We start from the raw sequence: 15,795 nt of genomic DNA, 5'->3' as shown, positions 1-15,795 counted from the left end.
GAAGATCCCACATGCCGCAGAGCAGCTAAGCCCGCGAGCCACAACTACTGAAGCCTGCGCGCCTAAAGCCCGTGCTCCACAACTAGAGAAGCCACCGCAATGGGAAGACCGTGCACCACAATGAAGAGTAGCCCCAACTAGAGAAAGCCTGCGCACAGCAACAAAGACCCAACGCAGCCAAAAATAAATAAATAAATTTATAAAGGGAGACAGCGCGTCTTCAAGCTCTTCTCTGTTTGGCCCTCCCACCTGGCAATTCAGGTGTCCCCTCCTCAGAGGACCTCCCTTGATCCCTGCATCCAAACGGGCCCCTCCCCTGCTCCAGCCTCTCTGCTTTCATCTTGCATTGTGGTTTCCTCCAAGCACCCACGACTCGGCCACGTCAGATTTGCCGGCTCCTCCACTAGAAGGTTGATCAGTGAAGGCAACGCTTTCTGTGTGCTTTGTCCGCTGCTTGTTGCATACCTAGCAGGGACTCAGCAAGTCAGACGAATGGTCAATTGTCTAGGCTCCAAGAGGACGGTGAGGTCTGGGGCTGGGTCGGGGGCTGCCTGTGTTCTAGCCCCAGCGCTGCCCAGTCACCTGCTGTGCACACCTCAGCAGGGCCTGATGACAGCCACATCTCTCGGGCAATTGGTCATGAAGTAGGTTGATGTCAGCAGTCAGGCTCAGGTCCAGGATGGGAAGTCATCCGCTGGTTGCCAGGGAGCCCACGCCAGGCCTCATCAGGCTGGCGGCTGCCTTTAGGTCCTTCAGCTCCTAAAACCCTCTGGACACCTAGACTAGAGACCCCCGAGATTAGGACCATGTTGTATCTTTTTTGTACCCCCACAACTGGCTCTGTGGTGGATGCAGTGGGAGGTGTTCAGTAGGTGTTTGCTGGATAAATGGTTGAATGATACTGGTCCCCAGACCCTTGCCCTCTCATTTCGACAGTTCTCGAAGCCTTCCCTTTCTCCACAAACGTGGAAGGTGCTCACGACAGTTCAAACCAGGGAGTTCCCTGGCGGTCCAGTGGTTAGGACTTCCACTGTCGGGGCCTGGGGGGAATCCCTGGTCAGGGCACTAAGATCCTGCAAGTCACGTGGCGCGGCCAGAAAAAAAAAAAAAAAAAGACGTCAAACCAGGGACAAAGTAGGTTCATGGGGAAATCAGTGCCCCACTCCTTGGGCATCCCAAGGACAACCTCTCAGAGAGCATCTGGATCGAGCAGACGGGAAAGTAGGGCAGCCAAGGAAGGCGGTGCCTTCAGAGCGCCCACCACAGGCCAGGAATTTGACTGTCATCTTTTTTTTTTTTTTTTTTGCGGTACGCGGGCCTCTCCCGGCTGCGGCCTCTCCCGTTGCGGAGCACAGGCTCCGGACGCGCAGGCGCAGCGGCCATGGCTCACGGGCCCAGCCGCTCTGCGGCATGTGGGATCCTTCCGGACCGGGGCACGAATCCGTGTCCCCTGCACCGGCAGGCGGACTCTCAACCGCTGCGCCACCAGGGAAGCCCTGACTGTCATCTTGATGAATGATTAACCACAGGTTCCTGCCCTGAAGGGGAATGGGCCTTGGCCCCTTGGGAGAAGCAGGAGACCAGGTGGAGAGAGAACAGACGGAGAAGCGGAGGAGAAGCCGGAAGGGCCTCCCTGGCAAGTCGGCCAGGGAACATACTAGAGAGCTAGTGGGGGTCACGGGGAGAGGTAGAAAAGCTGAGAGGTTCCTCAAGGCAGCTGGCCTTCGAGAAGGCAGGCAGCTGTGGGTTGTGAAACGACGCGGCAGGGTCACTTTTGAGAATTGCTGTGAGTAATGCTTCGGCTTCCCCTTTTTATGGTCTTCAAGAGATGCAAATCAGATGGGAATGTGGTTTCTAGGGGCTTTTGGCTGTTGCGTTAATCTTATAACATGACATAAGGTTGTACCTCACTTCCTATCTCGAACCGCCTGCATCTTCATGTTACAGACGAAGAGACGGAAGCTCAGAGAAGCCGGGGAGCTTTGCCCCAGATCACTCGGCTGGTTAAGCAGAAGAATCGGGACTCAGACTCTGTCTGTGACACCAGCGGACTCTTGGCAACAAGACGATGGACCCTCCGATCTGGTGATTTGCTCGTGAAGTCACCTTTCCCCTCTCCCCAAGCCCCAGGATGCCTGCCCCATCTCCCTGTCCCCGCTCAGACTCTGCAGACTGGAAATCATTCACTGGCTCTTTGACGTGGCATCTGAGCCATGTTTATTGTGTAGCTCTGTGTCTGTTACACGTTTGTCCACATCAGTGTATGTCTCAGACCATGAGACCCTTGAGGAAAGGAGCCGCAGCAGCGTAATCCTCCCCGTGGAAGGCCTCTTAGAGAAGAAACCAGCCCAGGGCAGGGCCTCTACCTCATTTTTGGTCCTCTTTCCCTGGGCTTTGCCCTGGGGTCAAAAATTACTCATAAGATTAGTGAGTGGAGTTATCAGAGCAGGGGTGAGGTGTCAAAGGGATGGGGAGAGAGAACAATAAAAATAATGACCAGCTGATCCCCGCAGGGACACAGCCAGCTGCAGAGTGGGGTTTGGGAGTGGGTAGGTGGTGGCAGGCGGCTGGGAAGGGGCAGGGGGATTTGTACAGCTCAGGATAGGTATTTAGATGAATTTCTGGGTGAGAAGGGGAGTGGGAAAGGACCAGGGACAGACCCTTTGGAGGGTCGGGGTTACCAGTGCTAAGAAGGAAGACTGTCTCTGGACCATGTACAAAGTTCTCTGCACCAACTGGGGTTGCAGTAACTGTGACCGTGTGTGCGTGCTCGTGTGTGCGTGTGTGCGTGCATGCATATGTGTGCATGCGTGCGTGTGCGTGCGTGTGTGTGTGTGTGTGATTTCACAGCTGAACAGCAGAGGCTGAGAAAGTTCCAGGACCACTCTTGCCCCTGCGGCCCCTGGCACCTCCACCTCAGCTGGTTTGGCCCATCATTGCTTGAGGGTCACGTATTCCACTCCTTCCTGGGCCAGCGGCCGCTCCCCAAACCCAAAATGGACCATCTCCGAGTAATGTATCCCCTCGTCTTCTAGGACCTCTGGAGTCACGTTCTCATAGTCGCCCTGAGAAAGCCACATGGTGGTGAGCGTGGCCTCACGCTCACCAGCCTCCCGCAGCCCGCTTTCCCTGTCCCTTCTCTCCTCCGCTCCGCCTGGGGGTCCAAGAGCACGAGCAGGAGTCCTCTTGTCTGGAAACTGGCTGCAGCCGGCCTCAGACTGGGAGGTGCCTGCCCTGGGTCTGACCTCACCAGGGTCTGGGCAGCCCTCCCCACTTTCCAGCCTCTGCCAGCACCAAGCCCACCCAGGCTCTGGGACTCACAGCCGAGGCCAGGTCCCGTCACTTCCCCACCTTCCATAGCCCTGCCCTCTTACCACGTGACGCTTCTGCACCACAGAGTAAGTGACCGTGTCGTCCCTGTCTGAGGAAAGTCCCCGCGTCTCTGAGGTCCCTGCATCTCTGAGAGGGAAGGCAGAGAGATGACCACAAATGAAGGCTTTTGCATGAAATCTGCTCCTTCTTCCAACTCCCCTAGACCCTAAGAGCACCCCCAGCCTCTCAGCCCCTTGTATCATGCCTAGTGCACACAGCAGGGGCTGATGTGTCAGATGAGCGAACGTATGTGTGTATGTATCGCAAAGTCCCAACCTTGGTGACAGAGACCGACTCTGGCCGTGCCTGCTCCTGGTTTGTAGGAACAGATCCAATTCCCGAGACCGTTACCAGGGGGGTTGTTACAGAGCAGGAATGAGGAGAAGAAGCACGGGCCTGGCACACACAGGGCAGGCGAGACACGAGCTCTGCCCCCCGCATCCCTCCCAGGGTGCAGGTGTCACCCCCCTGGTGCCCTCAGTACCCAGGTCTCGGTACATCCGTCTCGCCAAGAGGAAAGCGCAAGGCAGCGTAGCTGACGGCGTCTTCCATCACCGGATGGTAGCACCCCAGGGAGTGGGGGCCTTCAGCTTGGGGGATCCTTCGAGCCTGAGAGGAGGACAAGGTTTCGGCCCTTACCACTCCTCTCCCCACCCTAGCTCCCCTGCCTCTCTACTCTTTATCACCCCTCTCCACTTTGTTTCTTTTTTTTTTTTTTATTTGACACATAGTTGATTTTCCACTTTGTTTCTTTCTTGACTCGAAGCTCTGCCCTGCATTTCATCTTTCTCCCATCCTACCTTTACATTCCTCACAAAGAAGTTCTGTCCACTGGAACTTTCCTGAAGCCTCTGCTGTCTCTGAATCCTCTTCCAGCTGAGAAATAAAGACCTGCTCAGGGAGGACGAAGGGCCTGGGAAGAGGACCCTGTGGACTCGGCATGCCGGGGGCTGCAGGACTGAGTAACCGGGGTCGTTCCCTGGGTTGGGCGGAGGGGGAGCAAAGGTGGTGGGCAGTGGGAGGAACTCACCTCCGCTGAAGCTTGACTCCCCAGATTGCCAGGAGGAAGATGGCCAGACAGAACCCCACTCCCAAGGCCACTCGCCTGATGATGGAGGCTGAGCTATCTGATAGAGAAAGGAGGTACGTCAGTTGACGACACTGCCTCAGTCGGGTAGCAGGCCAGCTCTGCCCTGTGACCTTTGCCTGGGAGGTATCCTCGGCTCCTCTCTGCACAGCCACGGTCCTTCCGGCCTGTGCGACATCTCCTCCTTGCCCAGGGAGTGTGGTGCAGAGAAAGAGGGAGAAGCCAGCCCTGCCCTCTGGACGTCTCATTAGGAGGGAAGGGCAGCTCTTTTTCAAGAGGAGCTCCTGCTGTGTGACAGCCTCGGGCACACACAGAGCACGTAACCCTCATAAATGGTGCCGCCTCTCCAGAGGGCAGCTTGGCCATGCTTAAAATCACTTGTCCTTTGAGCCAGCCAGTTCCCGTAGGAATCTAGCCTGCAATTCTCTTCGCAGGTGTGCCCAGAGCAGGAGACTGCACCAGCCTTGAGGAGGGCAGTGGGCACATGGTTATTCGACATCCGTACCCGGGACCACAGTGCACCCTCAGCAAGAGTCAGGTCTCCAGGGTCCCTGCAGAGGGGAGACCCAGGGGACTCCCTGGGGAGATATACAATGTGTAGATTGTATATACAATATACAATATACATATACAATGTGTATATTGTATATACAATATACACATTGTATATGTTTTTATACAATGTGTAACTTTTCCAAATGACACCCTCAGGCTGGCTCCCTTTAGCACCAGCTTTGCCAGTGCCAATCCTCTAAGTTTAAAGCCATGGCTCCAATCATTAACCTGAAAAAAGCACAATAAATAAATTAAATATTTTCCCCTGTGTTTTTCCAGACTCTTCAGACACCCTGTATATGCACAGATAGAGAACAGTCTCCAAGTGCTGTTATTACATGGAAGAAAGGGAAGTTCAGGGCAACGTGTGAGCTCTCCCGCCGTCTGAGTAACAAAGAAGGGTGTATGGACATAAATCTCTATAGGCCTGTGGTGCACGTATAGAAAAATCTCTGTGAGGGGCCATATCCAGCTGCCAACGGTGAAAGCCTCAAGGGAGGGAGGGGGTAGAGTTCTCGGGGAGCAAGAAAGGAGACGTATCTGTCCTTCCACTATTTACCCTTTCATGCTGTTTTTACCATGTACTTGTATTGTCTTTTAAAGAAAAACCAAAACCACTACAATCTCAAAAGGTAGAAACAAGCAGCCTATCAAGGGGGAGGCAGAGAGAGAGAGGCAGAGAGAGGGAGCCAGGAGGAGCTCAGGATGTCTGGAAGGTAGGGGCAGCCTGAATCCTCCCGGGGTGGCTGGCGAGAGACTGATCGGGGAGGAGGGAAGACAGGGCTGTGTGTGGAGAAGGGGCGCCTCTGAGCGCACAGACTGCCCACTCCCCGCCCTCCGTGCAGGAGCGGGGAGGAGGTCCGGAACGCACGCCGCAGGAGTGGCCAGGGCCGGAGAAGGGCCCTTACAGTAGACGGTGAGGGTGGTGGGCGGCGACTGGCCCCGGCCCAGCCTGTTGGTCCCCTGGCACCAATAGGCGCCTGAGTGCTGCAGCGTCACAGGGTCCAATCTCAGCGTCTGATCGTAATGGCGGAGGTCTTGGTTATTCCAGTCAAACCATGCGTAGCGGGAGGTGGGAGGGTTGGCGTCGCTCTCGCACGTCAGGACCACTTTCTTCCCCTCCACCACTCCGTCTTTCGGGCTGATGGACACATGCAGGCTCCTGGGTGCATCTGTAAGTAGAAGCAAAGTCAGGATCCGGGTAGCCAGTCACCTGCCCGTCTCTGCGCCCAGCCTCTGGCTCCAGCCACTCACACAGCACTTGGAGAGCCCAGGCCTTAGACGAGGTCTGTCCTATGGAATTGTTGACCAAGCAGTGGTAAGTTCCAGCATCTTCTGGAGAGATGGCGTCAAAGCTCAGTTTCTTTCCTTCCTCCAGAAAGATTCCATTTTTCTTCCAGAAGAAGCGGACATCCGTGGGGCGGCTGCTTAAGAAGTCACATTGGAGGAGGACCGGGCGCCCAGACTGAATCTCACTGTGGGGAGTGACCTGGACACTGACATCTTTGGGGGCATCTGGAGAGCAAGGACCTCAGGCTGATCTCTTGGGTCTCTTCCCCTCTTCCTGTTCCCGAGAATTCCTCTCCCCTTGGCCCTGAGGCCTGACTCTCATCCCTCAATTCTCTCTTCGGTCTCCTCGCCCTTAGAGCCCCGCACCCCAGCTGGGCCACCCCCTAGCTCCCCCGGCCCAGGGCACTCACACTGGACATCCAGGTCGACAGGGGGAGACCACAAACACCACTGGTTACAGGCTGCGCACTTGACTGGCCCTGTGTCCCAGGCAACTTTTTGAATCGTCAGCCCAGCGGGTGATAGCTGGTCCTGGAAGCCTAGGTGATCCCATTCATATCGGGTAACTCTGGGATTACTGGAATTGTAGGTACAGGACAGGATCACACTGTCTCCTTCTCGAATCGGTGTGGGGCTTTGAATCACTGTGATTACCTCCTTGGGGGGATCTGGAAGAAAACCAGAGAGGTGGGTCAAGAAAAGTCAGAAGCCCATAAGACCTGTTCCTTCCTGCTCCCTCTTCCCCCTTCCTGTGCCCTGCATTCACGCAGTTCCTCTATTAGCGGAGGGAGGGCTTGTGCTTCCCTCTTGCCTCTGAGAACAGAAACCCTGCCCTGGCCATTTGGCCTGGCTGTGGTTTGAGACAGGATGGTGCAGTGGTTAAGAGCACAGCTCTGGGCGGGGTACGTGTGGTGCTGTGCAAGGGAGGGGCCCCTCTCTGTGGGTCTCTGCACGGGTCTGGGGCACGGAGCCGGGTGACTACAGTAAGGGCGTTAACTTAAAAAAGAAGAAGAAAAGCAGAGTTCTGGATCCAGAGTGCCGGATCCTGCCCCTTGGCGTTGTGTGACCGTGGGCTGCAGGCCTCAGTTGACTCATCTGTCAAATGGGGTCCTGTGAGTAGCTAACCTCGTGGAATCACTGCAGGATGGAGTAAGAGGATGCTGTTAGAGCCCTGTGGCGTGTGGTAAACACGCAACACGTGCTGCTCCTGCTGCTGCTGTTACCACATATCCGGTGTCTAGATTTCAGGATTTGGGCGTCCACATCACAGTATCTGGCCCCGACTATGACATCCCAGTGTCCAAGGATCAAACCTAGGGATTCTCTTTGTCCGGGGCTCCCCTCAGTGCCAAGACTCACTGTGTTAAACAGGGTCTGGCAACCAAGAGGTGAAGAAGCATTTTGCCCCAGTCCTCCTCGAAAATTTCAAGACCCCTTCAGGGACTCAGCCACTGCGTCCCTCGGGGGACCCTGGCATCTTGCCACTCATTCAAGTCAACAAGCATCTACTGAGCACCTCCCACGAGCCAGGCCCTGTCTGGTGCTAAGGACACAACTGTGAACACAACAATTGCCCCAAGAAGCTTATCTGCCGGGAGCCCCTGGTTTCCGCTTGCTGTCCCTTCGCGGGCACGTCTACCCTCCTCCTGCCCCCAGAGCCATCTCCTCCCTCCAGCAGCTCTGCGGCTACTCACACTGGACTTCCAAGTCAGCTTCCTGGCCAACTTGTCCAGGACCAAGATCATTTTCCGCCAAGCAGGAGTACTCCCCAGCGTGCCTGAGGAGGACCTCTGGGATCTGGAAGGTCCTGTCCGTCTTTCCAGGCATTTCTAGCCCATTGTAGTACCAGGTGTAATTCGTTGGAGGAGGATTGGCCAGTGATATACACGTCAGCTCTACTTTATTTCCTTCCTTCGTTGGCGAGGAGACGATCTGAACCCTGGAAGGTTCCGGAGCATCTGGAAGAAGAGGCCGAGGCTGGGAGGCTGGGGGTGGTGGTGAGCAGAGGCCTCCGGGGCTCCCCTCCCATGGGCCTGGAAGGTGCCCCTGCTGACCCCCGGCCTGGCCCTTCCCCAGCTCCCAGGAGGCTCACAGTGCACTTGGAGGTCCACTGCTTCCGACTCTTCGGAGCCCACATCGTTGTGGGCCTTGCACTGGTACTGCCCACTCATCCTCCTGGTCACCTCGGGCAGAGTGAGCGTGGGCGTCTCCTCCCCCACCAGCAGGACCCCGTCCCTGAGCCAGGCCACATTCTGGTGCCGTGGGTTGCTGCTGACAACCTGGCACGTCATGGTCACAGACTCTCCCTCTGTCACAGTGGCTTCTCTGGGACTGACCTGGATCTTCAACTTCGGCGCGTCTGGAGAAGCGGAGGGAACAGTGAGGGAGGGGATGGGGATTCTCAGAGGGTGTGACGGGCTGACAAGTTGCAGGCCTTTTATTCTGATAAAGCAGCGGCCTAGACAGAGCGGGCAAGGGTGCGTGGCCACTCACTGTCACCCTTGTCAACAGGTGACTGACCGTCACAGCCTCCCAACTCGGTTCTCTGCTCCCCACACCCCAGACCCCAAAGGTCTGGTCTCCACCAGCAGCCAGCAGCATTCCCAGGACTGTCCATCAGACCTCACGACTCTCCTGCTTGAAACCGTTCAGTGGATTCCACGCTTAGAGAACAATCCAGAAACGCTCGCTGCAGCCCACGAGATCTAGCGTCCCGGTCCCTCTCGGCCTTCCTTTCCTACCACTGGGCCCCTTGGATGTAGTACCAAGCTTGCCGGCTCCTTGCTCTGAGGCAGACACACCAAGTTCCTACCTCAAGGCCTCGGACTTGCTCTTTCTTCTCCCTGGAACGCTCTTCTCACGGAGATATGCCTGCCTCAGGCCCTCCCTTCACCCAAGTCTCAGCTCAAGTTCAGCCTCCATCCCTCACTCCCTCTGTCCTAGCCCTGCTTTATCTTTGTGTGATACACTTAGCACCACCTACACATATGTTCTCTAGTTCCCTTTTCACCTATCTACTCTTCGTCTCCCTGACTTCAATGCTAGTTCCACGTGGGCAAGAACTTTGCTCACTGCTCTATCCCCAGCAGCCTAGTAGGTTCACAACAAATATTTATTGAATGAATGAGGCACAAAACAATGATGTGAAAAAATTCTTCATCCCGCCCCCCAGGGGAACCAAAAAACCTTAACCAAGTGATCCCCAAATCAGGTCATGGTTTGAGGATAGATTCTTTTATTCTGAATCAGGTGTCCCCTGAAACACCAGAGCTGATGATGGGAAGGGTGGAGGAGGGGTCGCGGCTCTGCCTGGACCATTCCCAACAGCGGGTGCCCACAGACCCATCACGCTCCCCTCTGTGTGGGCTCCTGTTACCCTCTGCGGGGGTGAAGGGGTGACAGGACCCTCGGCCCTCCCACAGAAGCACTGGGGAGACTCACGCTTCACGTCCAGCCACACCGTTTCCTCAGAGAGTAACTGCTGTTCCGTGGGGTCCCAGAGCTGGCAGGTCAGGTTCTTGCCGTGGTGAGTCCACTGCGGCTGGAACGTGAGAGTGCTCTGGGTGGAGACAGTCTTGGTGGACAGGGAGGTGGAGCTGACCGCATGCTCCTCCAGGGACCACTGCAGATGAACCTGGTACTCAAAGCAGGCGAAATTCAGCGAGCAGGTGACAGTGACGTCGCGGAGCTCCTGGATGTCTGGAGGGAGCTCAATGTGGGGTGGAGGAGCCGTCTCTGCAAGAGAGCAGGGGCCACGCTGGAGGCCTGGGAACCTGGACCAGCTTTAGATGCCCTGCCGCAGAGAACCCATCAGGAAGCCCCGGCCGGTCCTGTCCACCTCCCTCCGGGCCTGCCTTTCTCTGCTCGGCCCAAACCCCCTCTGAAAGGTCTTGTGAAAGTTGATCCTCCTTAGAAACGGTGTTTTATGTTTTATAGTTACTTCGTTCACACCCCCTGGTGTCTGCTTTCTAAATGTTTTCCAGACCACTCCCCCGGCACTCCTCAGCGGATTTGACGCGTTTAGTTCAACACGCTTAGCTTGGAGGACAAACCCGGCTCAAAGGCCTCAGTATCGGAGACCTCCCACAGAGCACTCCTGGAGGGGATTCCTTTAGCGCAGAGGCCTGTGTGCAGCCAGTCCCTGCTCTCCCCGAGGCTGGGCCGCCCTCAGATTGCAGCGTCTGAAGCTGCATCTCTCACCCCAAACACAGGCCTGCTTAGAACAACCCACCGAATAAACAGGGCGTGGAATGGAGCGAGCACACTCCCTCCGGGGGAGGCCCCAGACCTGTGTCTGGTTCACACCCTATCGGTGTGTCATGTAGCCACGAAGGCCTAATTAGAATGGATCCTCCCACATTAATACATTGGGAGATTTCACTTGAAAATTCAGATTTCCATCTCTGGAAAAGTCAGGGGAGATGCTCAAGGAGGGATGAGTGCCCCTAGGCTCCAGTCTGCCACGGGCGCCACTGTCCTGTGGCACCCCGGTCGCTCACTGGCATCCCTGTCTGGCCTCTGCAGGCGACCTGGTTTGTGAGCTGTCCCGGGAGTCGGGTGCTTCCCACCTTCCTCATTGCCGAGACGAAGGAACCCATCCTCAGGGCCTTACCAGAGATGTTGAGGCCGATGGCCTCCATCCATTTGTTCTCCCCAGACGTCATCCTCAGCCCCAGCTGACCGCTGTCATTGACTTTCACGGGATTGATGAGGAGGGTGCAGTCGTATCTGTCGTTTCCCAGGAATTGTACCCTTCCCTGACGAGGAGGAAACTCCCTGCTTTTTAGGTTCTTATAGAGGATGGTCCCATTGTAGCTCTTGGTGGAGCTGTCGTACTTATAATTGTGGTACACGGTCAGGTTATCTAGCAAGTGCTTGTTTAGGATACGGTAGTGGCAGGGAATCCAGACGCAGGCTCCATCCCAGGCGTAGAGGATCTTGGGATGTTCAAACTTCCACGGGGCTGAGTCAGAGAAAGCCAAGTATTCTGGAACCCACCAGAGCGAACAGAAAGCATTACTGAAGGACGATGAGCGCATTCTAAAGAATTTCCTCTGAAGAGGCGGGGGGTGCGGGGGAGGCAGATACACAAAGAGAGACGTATACACACGCACACACATATACACTGACTGTCCCCACCCTGCCCCACATTTACTCTTCTCTGTCCCCATCTTTCCTCCTCCTCCTCCAGCTCCCACAGTCGTCCCAGACCCAAGTATCTGCCCAGGCCACCATCCTTACCGAGAAGCAGAAGCAAGGGACCGAGGAGATGCATGGTGCTGTGTCTAGGCGGGAGCCTGGGCCAGGAAGAGTTTGTCTTTAAGCCATCTGGTCACTTACATCTTCCAGACAGCTTTTCTTGCTCACCCACTGAGCTCCAATCCTTTCTCCCTGATTCTGAGAAGACCGTGTCTGGTTGCATGGCAGGATATGGAATTCTGGAAGCTCACAGGGTCTTTTTCTGGATATGCTGTGCCTCTCCCATCAGCCTGAGAACCATGTAAGGCTAGCCTCTCTCTTCCCAGCACTCCTTCCTTTCTTCCATCCATCCATCCAAAACTGTATAAACTTGCTGCCCAGCTCTCAGGCTTTGAGTGGCACCAAACTACTGAGCACCTCGAATGCCAGGCCCTAGGTGACCTGGAGCTTACCTTGGGTCAACTAGTGAAGGGTGGGCTAGAGGTAGTCCAAGGGCTGCCGATGTGCAGCCACTGTCCATCTCTACGTGTGGGTGCACGTGTGGTGAGCTGGACCGCCACCTCACTGGACTTTTACATAGAGTTACATTTACATAGAGTTAAATTTAAGTCCCAATTTACATGGTTGTGCCCTGAATGCGTGTCCCTGGGGAGTCAGCAGGACGTGCCAACAGAGTGTGTCTCCTGTCTCAGCACAGACCTACGTCTGTCCCGCCTGCCCAGCCAACAGTTCCCACACATCGGCGTCCCCTCCCCAAGCCCCTCCGGCTGGCTGTGCATCTCCTCTGGCTGCGCGGCTTATGCTACAGGACCGTTGGGTGTCCAGGACCGGTGTGGGGAAAGCTAGGCCGCTGGCTGAAAGTAGGAAGGGGGTCTGTCCCCAGGCATGGCGGCCGTGCTGGACTGGCCTGGGCATAGATGAGGGCAGGCTCTCCACACAGAGCTCATAGAGCCCTGCAGGTGCTAATAGTGTTACAGAGAAAAAAGTCCTCGAGGTCACATCTGTTTGAGAGAAGCTGGATTTTAGAAAGTGAAATAGGAATCTTTAGTGCAGGCCTTTTCGAACCCTTTAACCAGCTGTATGGGCATCATGCATCTCCCAGCATGGGGGCTGGAGTAGGGTACACGACACATACTTCTTTAGCCGTGGGAACAATTCTACGTTTTCCATGAGGGCTGCAGGGTCAGTGTTCTGAGGGATGCACTTTGGGCTCCCTCTGGGTCTCCACAAGGGCTATGGCCAGGGCAAGATTCCATTCCCCGTGGCAAAGACTAGCCTCCAGTAGCTGGGCCAGGGTACCCCCTCTGCCAGCAGCCACCAGTCACACCCTCATTGGGGACCAGCTGGAGAATGCCAAGACCAGTGGAAGAGGGGTGCTTCTCAGAGCAGGGCTGCATGCTTACCCCACGGAGCTCCAGGTAGTCTCTGGAGCACAAGAAGTGGGCCCCAGGCCTGCGCTTGGAAGGCAGCTGAGGCAGGATGGGGCATGGAACGCTGGGAACAGTCGGCATTGGGCACAAAGGCTCTGGACCCGTGGTCTGCTCAACACGAGCCTATTTAGAGCCTTGCAGAACCTCAGAGCTGGCCTCCTTGAGTCCATTCTTCCCTCCTGGGCACCCAGTGATGCCTCCTGCTCTCAGAAGAATTGCCAGGCCTGGCAAGGGAGATGCTCAAAGACTGGGGATTACTACCTGTTGTCACACAGGCAAGAGAAAAGGAGGGGAGTCCCACTGTGCTCCCAGCCCCTAGAATTGTGCCTGGCACATGGCAGCGGCTCCCTACTTGCTTGTCGAATGCAAAAGAGAACAAAATAGTTTTTACCTGTTTCCTCATGTGTCTTCTGTCTTCAGGGACCCTGGCAGCATCTAAGAGTGAAAGGGGAAGCACAGCAAAGTCGCCAGTGACTGATTTTCACTCTTCTTGGCCACACCCCCCATCTCTCTTTGGCAGCAAAGCCACTTCTGGGTATTTATCTGAAGGAAATAAAACGCTAACTGGAAAAGATATCTGCACCCCAATGTTCCCTGCAAACATGCAAGCAACCTAAGTGTTCATTGATGGATGACTGGATAAAGAAAATGTATACAAAAGAATATTACTTAATAACCAAGAGATCACTGAAGAAATCAAAGAGGAAATTAAAAAATACCTAGAAACAAATGACAATGAAAACACGACGACCCAAAACCTATGGGATGCAGAAAAAGCAGTTCTAAGAGGGAAGTTTATAGCAATACAAACCTACCTTAAGAAAGAAGAAACATCTTAAATAAACAACCTAACCTTACACCTAAAGCAATTAGAGAAAGAAGAACACAAAACCCCAAAGTTAGCAGAAGGAAAGAAATCATAAAGATCAGGTCAGAAATAAATGAAAAAGAAAAGAAGGAAACAATAGCAAAGATCAATAAAACTAAAAGCTGGTTCTTTGAGAAGATAAACAAAATTGATAAACCATTAGCCAGACTCATCAAGAAAAAAAGGGAGAAGACTCAGATCAAGAGAATTAGAAATGAAAAAGGAGAAGTGACAACTGACACTGCAGAAATACAAAGGATCATGAGAGATTACTACAAGCAACTATATGCCAATAAAATGGACAACCTGGAAGAAACGGACAAATTCTTAGAAAAGCACAACCTTCCATGACTGAACCAGGGAGAAATAGAAAATATGAACAGACCAATCACCAGCACTGAAATTGAAACTGTGATTAAAAATCTTCCAACAAACAAAAGCCCAGGACCAGATGGCTTCACAGGCAAATTCCATCAAACATTTAGAGAAGAGCTAACACCTATCCTTCTCAAACTCTTCCAAAATATAGCAGAGGGAGGAACACTCCCAAACTCATTCTACAAAGCCACCATCACCCTTATACCAAAACCAGGCAAGGATGTCACAAAGAAAGAAAACTACAGGCCAATATCACTGATGAACATAGATGCAAAAATCCTCAACAAAATACTAGCAACAGAATCCAACAGCACATTAAAAGGATCATACACCATGATCAAGTGGGGTTTATCCCAGGAATGCAAGGATTCTTCAATATATGCAAATCAATCAATGAGATACACCGTATTAACAACTTGAAGAATAAAAACCATATGATCATCTCAATAGATGCAGAAAAAGCTTTTGACAAAATTCAACACCCATTTATGAGAAAAACCCTCCAGAAAGTAGGCATAGAGGGAACTTATCTCAACATAATAAAGGCCATATATGACAAACCCACAGCCAACATTGTCCTCAATGCTGAAAAACAGAAACCATTTCCACTAAGATCAGGAACAAGACAAGGTTGCCCACTCTCACCACTCTTATTCAACATTGTTTTGGAAGTTTTAGCCACAGCAATCAGAGAAGAAAAGGAAATAAAACTAATCCAAATCAGAAGAGAAGTAAATCTGTCACGGTTTGCAGATGACATGATACTATACATAGAGAATCCTAAAGATGCTACCAGAAAACTATTAGAGCTAATCAATGAATTTGGTAAAGTAGCAGGATACAAAATTAATCCACAGAAATCTCTTGCACTCCTATATACTAATGATGAAAACTCTGAAAGAGAAATTAAGGAATCACTCCCATTTACCATTGCAACAAAAAGAATAAAATACCTAGGAATAAACATACCTAAGGAAACAAAAGACCTGTATGCAGAAAACTATAAGACACTGATGAAAGAAATTAAAGATGATACAAACAGATGGAGAGATATACCATGTTCTTGGATTGGAAGACTCAACATTGTGAAAATGACTATACTACCCAAAGCAATCTACAGATTCAATGCAATCCCTATCAAACTACCACTGGCATTTTTCACAGAACTAGAACAAAAACTTTCACAATTTGTATGGAAACACAAAAGACCCCGAATAGCCAAAGCAATCTTGAGAAAGAAAAACGGAGCTGGAGGAATCAGGCTCCCTGACTTCAGACTATACTACAAAGCTACAGTAATCAAGACAGTATGGTAGGCAGGGGCTCCGGTACCGCCGGACCTTGGACGCCGCCGACGCCACCTTGAGGATGAACTGTTTACATTTTTATTTTCATCAAAGTGATATGTGGGGAGAAGGGGAAGATGGCGGAAGAGTAAGACGTGGAGATCACCTTCCTCCACACAGATACATCAAAAATACATCTACATGTGGAACTTCTCCTACAGAACACCTACTGAACGCTGGCAGAAGACCTCAGACCTCCCAAAAGGAGAGGGGATTAAGAGTGCTGCTTAAAGGAGCTCCAGAGACGGGTGCGAGCCGCAGCTAACAGCA

General features: G+C 53.2%; 1 protein-coding gene across 2 annotated transcripts; it reads right to left on the bottom strand.

Annotated features, from left to right (window-relative positions):
* Nucleotides 1-2,187: 2,187 nt before the first annotated feature.
* On the bottom strand, nt 2,188-13,529 carry CD22 (CD22 molecule). 2 transcript variants are annotated; one of them, XM_027078869.1, is made up of 14 exons: nt 13,325-13,529; nt 11,546-11,601; nt 10,917-11,291; nt 9,746-10,039; nt 8,397-8,663; nt 7,999-8,262; nt 6,715-6,972; nt 6,269-6,529; nt 5,923-6,186; nt 4,403-4,499; nt 4,173-4,248; nt 3,857-3,981; nt 3,375-3,459; nt 2,188-3,065 (listed from the first exon to the last, which is right to left on the bottom strand). In XM_027078869.1, exons 2-14 carry the CDS (start codon nt 11,577-11,579, stop codon nt 2,934-2,936), a joined length of 2,532 nt encoding a protein of 843 aa, XP_026934670.1. In that variant the 5' UTR covers nt 11,580-11,601; nt 13,325-13,529; the 3' UTR covers nt 2,188-2,933. The 2 variants fall into 2 exon arrangements, with proteins under 2 accessions (XP_026934670.1, XP_026934669.1); XM_027078868.1 differs by lacking the exon at nt 13,325-13,529 and adding an exon at nt 11,956-12,006.
* Between the last annotated feature and the right edge of the window lie 2,266 nt (nt 13,530-15,795).

This window comes from Aethalodelphis obliquidens, unplaced genomic scaffold (assembly GCF_003676395.1).
Source record: "Aethalodelphis obliquidens isolate GAN/ISIS:26980383/991018 unplaced genomic scaffold, ASM367639v1 scaffold43, whole genome shotgun sequence".
In the NCBI taxonomy this organism is placed as follows: Eukaryota; Metazoa; Chordata; class Mammalia; order Artiodactyla; family Delphinidae; genus Aethalodelphis; species Aethalodelphis obliquidens.
The sequence above is the reverse complement of the archived record's forward strand: the minus strand, read 5'-3'. Positions and strand labels throughout refer to the sequence as shown.

Bases quoted from the DNA above. Each gene is read 5' to 3' on its own strand.
- CD22 (XM_027078869.1), bottom strand. From the start codon at position 11,579: ATGCATCTCCTCGGTCCCTTGCTTCTGCTTCTCG. The intron at 4,500-5,922 runs GTAAGGGCCCTT...TTTCTCTATCAG, and splicing joins CACCACCCTCACCGTCTACT to ATAGCTCAGCCTCCATCATC. The intron at 3,066-3,374 runs GTAAGAGGGCAG...TGGCTTTCTCAG, and splicing joins TGGTGCAGAAGCGTCACGTG to GGCGACTATGAGAACGTGAC.